Genomic DNA, 15,591 nt, shown 5'->3' with positions numbered 1-15,591 from the left:
AGTTATGCATTTGTAGGTCAACGCCTGGTGTTCTAGATCCATCCATTGAGATGGAGTGAATGGCCCTTAGACTCCAGCTAAAAAACCATGCAGCACGCTTGAGCTATGTAATGGACCCACTAAAGAATTATAACCAATTCAAGATGGTTAGTCTCCAAGAACTAGAGAGAGGAACTAAAGAGAGTTAGAGAGAGAAGTTTGTTGAATTCTTGATACCATAGTTGGCCTTTGTCCCAACTGATGGTTTCTTTTTATAGATGAAATCTGCATTAGTTGAATCAGGATGATTAAACGACTGTGTTTAATCATCCTGTAGTTTACAATTTACAACCCCTTATTAGTACTTGTCGTTTACCCTTTTCTATACATTTCATTTAATAGAACAACAGCGTATTACAATTGTCTCAACTACCACTTCCTAACTGTCACTCACTGCTGTTCTTCACACTTCCGTGCTTCATCTTCCTTTCACAACTTAGCTGCTTCTCATTATCAAAGGGATCAAAACATACCCTCTCCCTTTAGAAAACCTTGCCCACAAGGTGAGGGTAGTTATTTTTTAATTGCAAGTAAGGTTCCCGAGTCGCATCCTCAACTGCCCCTCCTTTCCATTGTACTGAAACTTCAGTCAATGGTCTGTTGTTCATTTTTCTGAACCTCCTCTGCAGAATACATTCAGGTTCTGGAATCAATTCCCCCTTAAAATGAACTGGTGGTAACGTTGACAAAGGTGAAACAAGTTGGCCCAACTTCCTCTTAAGGCAAGAGACATGAAAAACTGGGTGTATAGCAAACCCTTGAGGCAATAACAACTTATAAGCCACCTGCCCAATCCTCTCAATGACCTGAAATGGCCCATAAAACTTAGGAGACAGTTTGAAATTTCTCCTAACTGCTAAAGATTGTTGTCTGTATGGTTGTAGCCTTAAGAAAAACCAATCTTCCACGTTGAATTGTCTTTCAATTCTCCTTCCTTGAGCAGCATTTAAATTTGACTTCAAAGTGGCCATAATTTCTTCTCTGGTTCTTAAAACTTCCTCTACTACCTGGTTAGTAGTAAGGCCAGGAACAAAGGACTGCAGCTTGGTTGGGGGCCTGCCATAAACTATCTCATAAGGAGTTAACTTTGTTGAAGTGTGAAATGTGGTGTTATACCACCACTTAGCTAAGGTCAACCAATCAGACCAGAGCCTTGGCTTGTCAGCTGTAAAACACCTCAAAAAATGCTCTAAGCATTTATTTACTGCCTCTCTGTCCATCACTTTGAGGGTGATAAGCAGATGAGAAAGAAAGAGTTACTTCTTGCAATCGAAACAATTCTTTCCAAAAAGAACTAGTAAAAGTGGCTCCTCTATCAGATACAATGTTGTGAGGCATACCATGCAACTTAAAAACATGATATAAGAAAACCAAAGCTACCTTTGCTGCTGTAAAGGGATGTTTAAGAGGCATAAAGTGCGCATATTTTGATAATCTATCCACCACCACCATAACTACTGAAGAGCCTTTAGAAATTGGAAGACCTTCTACAAAGTCCATAGACAAATCTGTCCAAATTAATTGAGGCACATGCAATGGTTGCAATAACCCAGGAGGGTTTATATTTTCCACCTTATTCTTCTGGCACACCTCACATTCTCGAATATAAGTCTTCACTTCTTTTTTCAAACCAGGCCAATAAAAGTCTTGCCTAGCTCTCTGCAAAGATTTATGATAGCCTGAATGACTAGTAGAAGGGCTGGCATGTTTAAAATGCAGAAGTTTAAGCTTCAACTCATGAGAGTTAGGAACATATATCTTCCATTTCCTCATTAACACTGCATGCTTTATAACAAACTTAGAGTTTGCAGCAGCACCATTCTTCAACACAGCTAACTGTTCTTGAACCACTGGATCAAATAGATAGGCCTGTTTCAATTCATCCAACCAAACTGGAGTTGGATATGAAATGGCAAAAACTATTGCAGCTTCATCTTCTAACCCATCCCTTCGAGACAAGGCATCAGCAACTTTATTTTCAGCTCCCTTTTTATACTCAATTGAAAACTCATAGCCCAACAGCTTTGAGATCCATTTTTGTTGAGCTGTTGTACCTATTTTCTACTCCAACAGGTACTTCAAGCTCAAATGATCAGTTCTTATGGTAAAACCTGACCCTAACAAGTAAGGTCTCCATTTTTTAATGGCTAATACCAAAGCAAGCAACTCCTTTTCGTAAGTGGAAAGAGATAAAATCTTCCCTTTTAAAGCCTGACTCAAAAATGCCAAAGGTCTCTAATTCTACATCAAAACAGCCCCTATTCTCACTCCACATGCATTACATTCAATGACAAATTATTGAGTGAAATCAGGTAAGGCCAATACAGGTGGACTCACAACAGCCTCCTTTAAAGCTGTAAAAGCTTGTGTAGCAGATTCATTCCATACAAAGGCATCCTTTTTAAGCAAGACAGTAAGTGGTGCTGCAATCTAGCCATAGCTTTTTATAAACTTTCTGTAATAGCCAGTTAATCCCAGGAAACCCCTTAATGCTTTAAGAGTTTTTGGAATTGACCACAAAACCATTGCCTCTAATTTCCTCGGGTTAGCTCTCACACCCTCCTTGGAAATCACATGGCCTAAGTACTCAATCTCCTTGCATGCAAAATTGCATTTGGACTTCTTAGCGTATAACTGGTGTTTCTTCATAATTGCCAACACAGATGCTAAATGAGTCAAATGAGAGTCCATGTGACGCCCCCAAATCCCCATGCACGGACACGGGAAAATCGAGATGTCTGGATGATGACATCACGGGTCACCACCCTATCGACATGTGCCAGGTGTGTGTATAAGCAACGAATGTGTACGAGAACCATGCAGCGGATAGGAAAGTCAATAACTAAGTACCAGAATTTTTCTTAGTTTAATACAAAGTTGTTTAAAACATACGTAATAAAATATTACAAAACACAATATAGTTTTAAACCAAACAACAAAGCTTCAACTTTAACTCGGAACCCCGGCGGAGCCGCATCCTCGGGCTCAGCCTCCTCTTCATCCTCGAACCCTGCACAAAAATCTACGAAACTAAAAATGGTGCCGCAGGTAAGTAAAATCCAAACACCACCAGATAAAAACATATAAAACTCAAACAATATGCATGAAAGGATGCCAATGCACAAAACCCATAAAATCATATTTTTTTCACGCACGCCAAAAATCCCATTTGGCCCAAAAACATAACCTTTCCAAATATCACTCCAAAAGTCACATTTGGCCCATATCAAACTCAAACCATTAACCCATTAATCTGTATGTACCATGACCTCCCTTAGGGGTCATCCGCACACCCTGGCTCCAGTGTCACATCGCAGGTAACGACCACGCATGTGACACCTAAACGAGCGATGCCCAGTTCCCCGGACGTTCGTAGCCAAGCATCCTCTAGCCCTTGCCAGCGAAGGGCCACGGAGTTGGTGCATAGAGTGATGCTCGGTTCCGCGCCCGGCGCGTTCGTAGCCAAGCATCCCCTAGCCCCCGCTCCCGTCGTCGCCCAACGATAACTCAGGGGACGTCACTCAGTTTATTACGCTCCCGAGTGACCAGAGGAGCTCCACTGGGATAATACCCCATCCCGGCTTGGGGTCGTGATACACACGCACCTGAAAATCCACTTACGCCAATAAAACAGGATTTTCTCAATTTAATTAAAACGCACGTGCATGCACCATGTAAATGCAATATCAATGTACAAAACGATCAACCAACCATAAATCAATAAAACAAGCAACTCCATCCTCCATCCATCCGACCCCCGAACTCCTCAGACTCAGTCTGGAATCAACCAACCAGTAGATAAATATTTATTGTATGAGCAAGATATATTTAAATCCAAAAGTAGAGTTTGGAAAATACTTACAGCGCTATATGGTATTTTTCGAAAGCTCGCGGCGTTGCAAACGGCGGAAGAAAAGCAACGTAACAGTGTAATTTACACTGTGCCCGTGGGTAATAAATTACCCATTTTTGAACGGGGACAAACCAAGGCTCGAGATTGATAGGGAATGGTTTAGGGATGTTTATGAAGTTAAAGGAAACGAGTTTTGGCCGTGGGTGGTGGTGGAAATGGCGGTCGAAGGCTGAAAAGGGGCTGAACAAAGTTGAGCTCATGGAAGCTGCTCCGGCAATGGATCGAGGCTGAAAATGGGTGGTTTAGGTTGGCAAAAGGTAGGTGTAGAAGCTGTGAAGAGATGGTGGCCGGAGGTGGTGCGACGCCGCCGGAATCGGTGAAAAACAGTATGGCTTAGAGGAGCTCGTGGTGGCTAACGGTGGCTCGGATGGAGGTGAAACTTGGTGGGGATGTTCACCGGTGAGAGGGGAAGAAAACTGGGTGGGTGGTGCAGGCCACCCCACCGGCGAGCGGCGGTTCTGGGCTGCGAAAGCAACCAGCGACAGGGGAGAAAAACAGGCAAGTGCCGTGACTTCCAGGGGCTCGTGGCGGCTAACGGCTGGTCCGATGGCTTTGAAAATTGGTGGGGATGATCTCTGGTAGGAGGGGAAGAGAATGGTGGGGGTGGTGTACAACACAACTGCTGGACGGCGGCGCACCGGGCGGCTGAAGTGGCAGCGACGGTAAGGAAAAGAGAGCTGCTGCTACGCACGGGGAGAGGGAAAACGGGAAGAAAAAGAAGAAGAAAAAGAAAGAAAAGGAAGAAAAGAAAGGAAAGAAGAAAAAGAAAAGGAAAAAGGGAAAAAGAAAAAGAGAAGAAAAGAAATGAGGTCCAATCCTCACCTCTGGAGTCCAACAATTGATCCAACGAAAATAAGTTTAAAAGCAATAAAACTAAGAAAATATTTTAAACACAACGTAAAGCTAAAATATAATAATTAACTAGTAAAAACAAACTATTTAATTTTAAATCCAAAGACAAGCTAAAATAAATTAAACAGCAATTTAAATTCAACAGCAATTAAAATCTAATTAAAATCCAATAATTTAAAATAAAGGAACTATTATATTAATTAAATTAAAATATTCATTCAATAAAAATACACGTAAAAACGGGGTGTCACAGTCCAAATTCTTGCTATATACAAGAATGTCATCAAAGAACACATTAACAAATTTTCTCAAAAATGGTCTAAAGACATCATTCATGAGAGTTTGAAAAGTTAAGGGGGCATTAGTGAGTCCAAAAAGCATAACAAGGAACTCATAATGACCCTCATGTGTTCTAAATGCAGTTTTATGAATATCTTGAGGCCTCGTTCGAATTTGATGATACCCTGATCTTAAATCCATTTTTGAAAAGATAGTAGAGCCAAATAACTGATCTAACAGCTCATCAACTACTGGAATGGGATACTTATCTTTAATGGTGGCCTCATTAAGCATTCTATAATCCATACACATCCTCCAAGACCCATTTGCCTTCTTGACCAAGAGCACAGGTGATGAAAATGGTGATTGGCTGGGCCTAATTACACCAGTCTGTAGGAGCTCAGCTACAATCTTTTCAATTTCTTCCTTTTGACAATGTGGGTATCTGTATGGCCTTAAAAAAATAGGAACAACTTCATTCTTCATCAAAATCTTATGGTCTTGACACCTATGTGGAGGAAGACCCTTAGGTTCCTAAAAAATACCCTCATAATTCTTTAGTAATTCATCAACCTGAGGACAAGATATCATTTGCTTCTGAACTGGCTCTACAGCCATCAATTGGAGCCAAAATCCCTTGGAACCCACTTTAGAAATAACAGTTATTTCTTTATTATCCACCAACTCAGAAGTTGGTGAGCTAAGTCCTTTAAGAACCATACTTCCATTATCATAAGAAAACTCCATTTGCAACTTAGCAAAATTCAACATTATAGGACCCAAAGATTGAAGCCACTGCACACCCATGACAACATCACATCCTCCCAAATCAAGAGTAAAGAATTCAGCCAGAAAATTATTACCTTGCATCTGAATTTGTACATTATGAACTCTGCACAACCTCCCCATTGGCCACTCGAACTTGTATTGACTGATCTCTCTCAACTGTTAAAGCACATTTAGCTGCAATTGTAGCATCCACAAAGTTGTGGGTCCTACCAGTATCTATTAAAATCACCACTTTCTTTTTATTAATTTGTCCCACAATCCTTATTATCATAGGATTAGGTGACCCAACAATAGCTTGTAAGGAAATTGAAGCCACATTTGCAACCTTGACAGGTTTTTCTTCAGGTACTATTTCTTCATCTTCAACAATCTCAGCAACAAGAATATCCATACCTTCTAAAAGGTAGATTCTTGGTTTACTACACTTGTGGCCTTGGTGCCATTTTTCCTCACAAAAATAACAGAAACCCTTCTTTCTCCTTTCTTGCATTTGTGAGGGGGAAACCTTTTGATAAGGCAGCCTTGTAGAGGGCAGCCCTTTTGGTACCCCCAAAATTGAACCTCCTTTAATCCGAGGTGCAGACTCACTGTAAGTAGTTTTCCCTAAACTTTTATTTAACCAAGCATGCTCTTCTTGCATTCTTGCCAACCCAAATGCATCATTCAAATTGATTGGTTTCAACATACGTACTGGAATTCTCACTTCATCCTTCAATCCACTTAAAAAATAATTGAGCTTGTTTTCTTCAGTAACTCCTTTAATCCTATTTGAAAGCAACTCAAATTCTGCCTTATAAGCAGTAACAGAATTAGTTTGCTTCAAACATGTTAACGCCTCCATTGTATCATCATATGATGTACCAAACCTTACTTGTACTGCCTTTATAAAATCCTCCCAAGAATGGAAGTATCCTGCCTCACTTGCCCCTTTAAACCACACAAGAGCTTCCTCCTCCATATGAAAAGGAGCAAAAAAAATTCTCTGACCTGGAGGTATTTGATGGTACATAAAGTACTAGTTAGCTCTATAAATCCAAGCTTGAGGATTCTTCCCAACAAACTTTGGAAAATCAAGCTTAATGCCCTTCACAAAAGATCTGTCACCCATATCACGTGCTTCCCCACTACTTTCAGGTCCAGCAATATTTCTGAGATGCTCATTATTCTTAGATGCATTACTAGAAATTGTGGACAACTATTGGAAAAGGTCAGAAAACCTCTTTTCTTGCACTTCTCTTTCAATCCTTGTAGTTTCTTGTTGTTGGCAAAGAATGGAAATTGTATCTTCTATCTATTTCTATTTGTAAAGGCAAAATTTGGATAGGATTAGATGACTAAATGATAAGGTTTATCTTATCATTATTTGATTAAATTTGGATGAATGTAAAATAAGTATTGATTTGTATCTAAACAATATTGAGTCTATCTAGAATTTTTAGGAGTTGTTTAGATAAGGCCCTGAAGTCAAAATCGAGTTCTGATAGTTTTGCCCTTATCCAGAAGAAATCTGAAACAGAGTTTAGTATATATCAGAAGAAGTTATCACGAAATGTTAGCAGTCCGTCGGAACACGTTTTCGTGTCTGTTGCTAACCATCAGTAGAGTCCTACTAAGACTAGAACTCTTTTGACAGAGTTTAGTTGATAACAGAAGATATTATCGCGAAATGTTAGCAGTCCGTCAAAACACGTTTTCGCGTCATTTGCTAACCGTCAGCAGAGTCCTATTGCAACTAGAACTCTTTCCAAACTTTCTATTTAAAGGGATTTGGTTTTGTATCTTTTCAAGGATTTCAAGCCACGAATTTTACAGAGAATATTCTGAGTGTTTATGAGAGAAAATTCACTTGAGAATTTTCATGGGGTTTTTCATATCTTCTTGAGTGTGATCATGCTTTGAGTGTGAAGGAACATCAATTGGATTTCAGCCTCTGGAGTTCCAGAAGGGAAGTTAACATTTGAAGATCGCCAGAGGTTCTAGCTGCTACTGCGGTAGAAGACAAACGGGTCGTTTGTCTAGGCAAGTAAGAGAGTCGAATTGCAAAGGTTTTGTAATTGATTATTGCTTGTAATTGTTCTTCAAATAATAAGATTGACTTTCCTGGGTTTGGCTGCCCCGTAGGGTTTTACCTTTAAAGAGTTCTTTAAAGGGTTTCCCTTTGTAACCAATCGTTGTGTCTTGCAAGTTTGATTATTTATTTTGAAGTATTTGATTTGTTTCATAATCTTGATAATTGAGATCTAACTTATTTGTTCAAGGAAATTGGTAGACAATTTCGTGGTTTTACAGGGGTACGTTGGTAATTTCAATTGGCATCAGAGCGTGGTTCACTCATTCGAGTGTGATCCGTGCCCTTGTAGATCATGTCAACGTCATTATACATTCCACCATACTTCGATGGGGAAAACTATGCTTATTGGAAAGTTCGTATGAGGTCTTTTCTCAAGTCTTTGGATGAACGTGTATGGCATTTGGTTGAACGAGGATGGACTAAACCCGAGACATCTATAGATGCTTGGACAAAAGATGAAATCAACAACTGCAATTTGAATAGCAAAGGACTTAACGCTATTTTCATGGCGGTATCCTCCGAAGAATTTAAAAGAATCTCCATGTGTGAGATTGCTAAAGAAGCTTGGGATATTTTGGAGGTTACACATGAAGGCACAAGAATAGTAAAAAATTCAAAATTGCAAATGCTAACCTCAAAATTTGAAGAGATTAAAATGTTGGAAGACGAAAATTTTAATGATTTTTATGCTAAACTGATTGATATTGTGAATTCCAGGTTTAATCTTGGCGAGAAGGTGGAGGATTCAAGGATAGTGAGGAAGATTCTAAGGTCTTTACCTGAAAGATTTCGACCCAAAGTTACCGCTATTGAAGAAAGTAAAGATCTTGATGCAATAAAGGCAGAAGAATTGGTAGGTTCTTTACAAACGTAATGAATCTTCGCTTCCTCAAGCAAGAAAATGTAAGTCTATTGCCTTAAAAACTATAGAAGAAAATCAAGATGATTTTTCTGATGAAGAAAATTTTAACAATGAGGATATAGATCTCATAGTAAGAAAGTTCAGAAAGTTCATGTTTAATAAAAAGTATAGTGGAAAGGAAAAAAGAGGTAAAGAATTTTCTGCAAAGAAAAATTATTTTGAAAAATGGAATAAAGAAAAATCTGATAAAGTAAAGTGTCATGAATGTTCTGGTTATGGTCATATAAGAATTGAATGTCCAAATTTCAATAAAAGTAAAGGAAAAGCATTGAAAGTCACACTTAGTGATAGTTCAGAATCTGAAACTTCAAGTTCATCATCTGATTATGACAATACTTATGTGGCTTTTTCTACTGTTGTTAATGATTTTTCTGATATTGAGCGAACAAAATTTGAAAGTGATGATGACAATAGTGATTCGGAGGTTGCTCTAGTTGTGGATGATCATGAGTTGAGTTTACAAGAAGCTTACAATGATGTGTGTGAAGAAGTGATCAAATTAAAGAAACTCAATAAGAAGCTGTACAAGAAATTCACTAATATGGAGAGTGAGAAAAATAACTTGTCTGAGGCATTCAAAATTTCTGATATTGAAATAGCAAGATTAAGGGATCAAAAAATTGCATTAGAAAAAGAGTTGGAAAATGTTCAAGAAAAAACAGCAACACAAAAATTAGAAGAGATGTTGAGTGTTCAAAAATCTTGTTGTGATCGCACCGGTTTGGGGTATATGACTTCCCAAGGTATGGAACTTAAAGACTCATCATCCGCTGCCACCTCATCAAAAGATATCATTTTTGTTAAAGGAAGTCAAGATGAGGAAACTCCAAAGAAGGCCGTGTCTACAACTCATGTTTCAAGAGCCTCACATGATAGATTAATGACAAAGAAGCCCAACCAAGGTAAGTGCAAAGGTAAGTTTATTCCTATTTGTCATTATTGTGGTGTTGTTGGTCATATAAGACCAAATTGCTTTAACTTGAATAAAGTTAAGAAAAATGGATGTGAAATAAATCCAAAAAGGAAAGGAAATAGTCTAGAGAATCAAGTTTGTGATATGAGTCAACAAATCAATTTTTTAAGTCTCAAAATTGGTGAAATAGCAGATTTTTGCTTTCAAAATAAAGAAAAGATCATACAAAGTGATGTTGATAAAAAGAATAGGCTAAAATTTAAAGCAAAGTGGGTGGTCAAAGACGATGCCATGTCATATTAATGGATAGGACTACTTGCATGTTCTTGCATCCGTTATATTATTGCATTAGCCTAGGACATGCATTTTATTTTTTTGTTTTGTTTTATGTTTCTTTTTTCAGTTTTAAATAAGAAAAATATAATATAAAAAAAAATTTCTGGTTTGGTTTAAAACTTTTCTTTAAGGAAAGTGCATGCTTGATATGTCAAAGTTTGAGCATTTGTGTTCTCACTTAATAAACTCCTGAACCTATGCATCTCTCTACTTTGTGCAATTCACTTTGTGCATACTAACCCTATGGATTATCTTGGCAAAGTTCATTTTCAATGCACAGTGAGAAACTTATATGTATGTTTTTTTTATAATTAAAGTTCACATCATTTAATGAGATGCTCATCAAAGAGGGAGTTCGCCTTAAATTGACTACTACTAGTTGAACCTAGTACATCAATAAAGAGCTCTCCTCTTGCCAAACACAAAGAGTTGATCCATATAGAAAAAGTCAGTGTTAATTCATTACGGAAAAAGACAAACACCCTACACGGATCTACCACCTTAAAGTTCTTATAGAAAAAATCATTGCTCTAATCATTATGGAAAAAGATGATCAACAAACATGAACACAAAAGGGGGGTGTACAAACTAGTGTTTAGAGGAGATGCTCATGTATCTAGGCCCTAGCATAAAGTTTGACGTTTAAGGTGAAGCAACAAACTCTTGTGAGCATCTATAAGAAGCTATCTTTCATGAACAAAGGTATCAAGAAAAAAAAAAAAAAAAAGATATTGAAGAAAGGAGTTCATAAAAATGCTATGTTATAAGTATACTCACTCACACACTCACATGAACTTTGACATTGATGATCTTTTGAGAAGTGAACATCCATAGTGATTGTTGCAAATAAGACGGTGTACTCTATTGAATTTGTTTTGTGAGTTACACTATGTTTGAATTAAGATGCATCTAGGCATGTTACTTGCCCTTTTGTTTTTTTTATAAAAGAAAATTAAAAAAAAAAATTCAATGGTTTTTTTTTTGTTATATCTACTCTATGCATGTATTGAAGACGGTTTTTGAGTGTGTTCTTGATCTTTGTCATTTGGTTTTCATGGTATGCCCACCAAGTGTTTGTTTTTTTTTTTTTTTTGTCTCAACCAAGTTGTCTCAATCATTTGTTCATTGTTTAACATACATTCATGCTCATACATCATATGCATTTAATCCATGAAAAATTGAGACACATGGGAGTTGTTCATCATGTCTTCCTTAGTGTTTTCATCTTGGCACACATAAGTGATATTTATTCTATTTTGTGTCTTGTCAGATTAGTGACAAAAAGGGGGAGTATTGGAAGAGCACATTGGAATATTTTGATATTATGAAATTTAGGGGTAGTTTGAGTAAGTGGGAGTTTAATGAATTTGCTGAAAATATAAAAAGGGGAGCAACAAAATATTGAGGGGGAGAACTATATACTTTAGGAGGAGCAGTAGAATATTGAGGGGGAGATGACTAGAACATGGTTATTGAAGATGACTAGAACACTTTCTTTTTGTAGGTTTACATTACATCTAACCTTTGATTATTATTGGGACTAGTTTCAAAGAATGTTCTATGTCATTTCTTATCATTACTGTATTAAGATATTTTTCACGGGATCTTGGTCTGCTGGTTGTTTTTGTCTTAGGTGCACACTACATTCATCAAGTTGGTTTTGTGACCGATCCACCAATGGGAAGATTGTATATGCAAGACATTCATCAAGTTGGTTTTGTCACCAATCTGCCAAAGGGGGAGATTGTAAAGGCAAAATTTGGATAGGATTAGATGACTAAATGATAAGGTTTATCTTATCATTATTTGATTAAATTTGGATAAATGATAAGGTTTATCTTATCATTATTTGATTAAATTTGGATGAATGTAAAATAAGTATTGATTTGTATCTAAACAATATTGAGTCTATCTAGAAGTTTTAGGAGTTGTTTATATAAGGCCCTGAGTCAAAATTGAGTTCTGATAGTTTTGCCCTTATCCAGAAGAAATCTGAAACAGAGTTTAGTATATATCAGAAGAAGTTATCACAAAATGCTAGCAGTCCATCGGAACACGTTTTCGTGTCTGTTGCTAACCGTCAGTAGAGTCCTACTACGACTAGAATTCTTTTGAACAGAGTTTAGTCAATAACAGAAGATATTATCGCGAAATGTTAGCAGTCCGTCGGAACACGTTTTCGCGTCATTTGCTAACCGTCAGCAGAGTCCTACTGCGACTAGAACTCTTTCCAGACTTTCTATTTAAAGGGATTCGGTTTTGTATCTTTTCAAGGACTTCAAGCCACGAATTTTACAGAGGATATTCTGAGTGTTTATGAGAGAAAATTCACTTAAGAATTTTCATGGGGTTTTTCATATCTTCTTGAGTGTGAAAGAATATCGATTGGATTTCAGTCTCTGGAGTTCCAGAAGGGAAGTCAACATTTGAAGATCGCCAGAGGTTCTGGCTGCTACTGCGGTAGAAGACAAACGGGTCGTTTGTCTAGGCAAGAGAGTCGAATTGCAAAGGTTTTGTAATTGATTATTGCTTGTAATTGTTCTTCAAATAATAAGATTGACTTTCCTGGGTTTGGCTGCCCCATAGGGTTTTACCTTTAAAGAGTTCTTTAAAAGGTTTCCCTTCGTAACCAATCGTTGTGTCTTGCAAGTTTGATTATTTATTTTAAAGTATTTGATTTGTTTCATAATCTTGATAATTGAGATCTAACTTATTTGTTCAAGGAAATTGGTAGACAATTTCGTGGTTTTACAGGGGTACGTTGGGAATTTCACTATTGCCTTTCTTGCTAAAGTCGAACCTGGTTTATTGCATCTGCAACTTGAGCATATGATCTTGTTCCTTCCGCCATTGTGACTGGCTCGTGATACCAATTATAATGGACCCACTAAAGAACTATAACCAATTCGAGATGGTTAGTCTCCAAGAACTAGACAGAGGAACTAAAGAGAGTTAGAGAGAGAAGTTTGTTTAATTCTTGATACCATAGTTGGCCTCCATCCCAACTGATGGTTTCTTTTTATAGATGAAATTTGCATTAGTTGAATCAGGATGATTAAACGACTGTGTTTAATCACCCTATAGTTTACAGTTTACAACCCCTTATTACTACTTGTCGTTTACCCTCTTTTATACATTTATCTTAATAGAACGACAGTGTATTACAATTCTCTCAACTACCACTTCCTAACTGTCACTCACTGCTATTCTTCACACTTTCGTTCTTCATCTTCCTTTCACAACTCAACTGCTCCTCATTATCAAACGGATCATAACATGCTATAGCTTGAAAACGGAAAACCAGAATTTGGGGACTCACGCGGAAAGTAGTTCTCAAATGAGGAAGATGAATCGTCATTGGGAGAGAGATTTTTCCTTAGGGATTCACAGGAGGAGAGACGATGGGGATTTAGTCGCTGACCCAGAATGTAAGTAGACCCAGTTTGCCATGTTAATCTTCGTGTGGTGTGTGATAGAAAAAGCAGATGAAGAATAGATTTTTCCAAAGGGAACAAGTGGAAAGCTGATGAAGTGATAAAACTACATAATTAAGCTACTTAAGTGAATAAATTGTTTAACCAAAAATAATTTAAGTACTTAATTATGTAGTAGATCATGATACTTGAGTCCATTGATAAATTCTGATATTTTTTGTGCTTAAAAAGATTGATAATGCAATTGTTTCACATCAAAATAAATATCTTAATTTTACTCTTCTCATATCATGTTTATACGTTGCAGGGCAATTATTTTTTTTAAAGAAATACGTGAGTTGTTGACATCCCTTTTTGAGTATAGAGAATGTGATGACCCGCTTTTACGTGTATTTTCACTGAATGGTTGTTTTTAATTTAATTAATATATTAGTTTATTTATTTTAAATTAATGTATTTTAATTGGTTTTAATTTATTTGATGTTGTGTTTAATTTATTTTAGTCGTTTTATGGTTTTTAATATTGTTTTCGGCGGATCTGTTTTGGTTTCCGAAGTGAGAAATGGACCTCATTTCTTTTCTTTTCTTTTCTTTCTTTTTATTTTTTCTTTTTCTTTCTTTTTCCTTCTTTTTCTTCCTTTTCTTCTTCTTTCTTCTTCCTCCTCTCCCGCGTACGCACAGCAGCCCCTTTTTCTCCTTCCATCGCCGCCTGTTTGTCAGCCCAGTTCTCCGCCGTTCGGCCACCGTTTAGTGCACCACCATCACCATTCTCTTCCCCTTCCACCAGAGATCATCCCCACCAATTTTCAGAGCCATCGGACCAGCCGTTAGCCACCGCAAGCTGCCAGAAGTCACTACACCTGCTCTATTTTTGCCCCTGTCGCCGGTTGCTTTCGCAGCCCAGAACCGCCGCTCGCCGGTGGCGTGGCCTACACCACCCACCCAGTTTTCTTCCCCTCTCACCGATGAACATCCCCACCAAGTTTCACCTCCATTCGAGCCACCGTTAGCCACCACGAGCTCCTCCAAGCCATACGGTTTTTCACCGATTCCGGCGCCGTCGCACCACCTCCAGCCACCATCTCTTCACAGCTTCTTCTCCTACCTCTTGCCAACCTAAACCACCCATTTTTGGCCTTGATCCATTGCCGGAGCAGCTCCCACTAGCTCAACTCCGTTCAGCCCCTTTTTGGCCTTCGACCTCCATTTCCACCACCACCCACGGCCAAAACTCGTTTCCTTTAACTTCATAAATATCTCAAGACCATTCCCTATCAATTTGATGCCTTGGTTTGTCTCCATTCGAAAGTGGGTAATTTATTACCCACGGCCACAGTGTAAATTACACTGTTACGTTGCTTTTCCTCCGTCGTTTGCAACGCCGCGAGCTTTCTAAAAATACCGTATAGCGCTGTAAGTATTTTCTAAACTCTACTTTTAGATTTAAATATATTTTTCTCTTACAATAATTATTTGACTACTGGTTGGTTGATTCCAGACTGAGTCTGAGGAGTTCGGGGGTCGGATGGATTGAGGACAGAGTTATTTGGTTGATGTTGTTTTTTGTTTGAGATATTTGAGCCTTGATGTTTGCTTTGTATAGTGCACGCATGTTCATGTTTAAAAAGGGAAAATCGGGTTTTTCGTGTAGTTGCATGCATGTACATGTGTTTGAAAAATGAATGCTGTGCTGGTAAGCGAGAAATCATTTATGGTATATGTGAACGGTTGGACTGACTGGTTTGAGTCAAAGGCACGCGTAGGGATGGTGGTAAGCAGGGACGGTGGTAGAATCTCGCCTGTGATTCCCGCCTACAGTGCACGTGTAGGGATGGTGGTGAGCAGGGATGGTGGTAGAGTCCCGCCTGTGATTTCCACCTACAGTGCACGTGTAGGGATGGTGGTGAGCAGGGATGGCGGTAGAGTCCCGCTTGCGATTCCCGCCTACAGTGCTCTGATGGTTTGGTTAATGGGCCATTTTTTGAGAAAATGATGAGGTTTTGTATTAGGATATTGTGATCCATTTTCTGGGAAAATGGTGGT

General features: G+C 38.2%; 1 protein-coding gene across 1 annotated transcript; it reads right to left on the bottom strand.

Annotated features, from left to right (window-relative positions):
- Positions 1-521: 521 nt before the first annotated feature.
- Positions 522-6,830, bottom strand: LOC122306438. The gene is made up of 8 exons (XM_043118866.1): positions 5,985-6,830; positions 5,657-5,878; positions 5,078-5,509; positions 2,563-2,682; positions 2,365-2,469; positions 2,194-2,250; positions 1,380-2,100; positions 522-1,204 (listed from the first exon to the last, which is right to left on the bottom strand). The coding sequence occupies exons 1-8, from the start codon at positions 6,828-6,830 to the stop codon at positions 522-524; spliced, it is 3,186 nt and encodes a 1,061-aa protein (XP_042974800.1).
- Between the last annotated feature and the right edge of the window lie 8,761 nt (positions 6,831-15,591).

The sequence above is a fragment of the Carya illinoinensis genome, chromosome 4, assembly GCF_018687715.1.
Source record: "Carya illinoinensis cultivar Pawnee chromosome 4, C.illinoinensisPawnee_v1, whole genome shotgun sequence".
Lineage (NCBI taxonomy): Eukaryota > Viridiplantae > Streptophyta > Magnoliopsida > Fagales > Juglandaceae > Carya > Carya illinoinensis.
The sequence above is the reverse complement of the archived record's forward strand: the minus strand, read 5'-3'. Positions and strand labels throughout refer to the sequence as shown.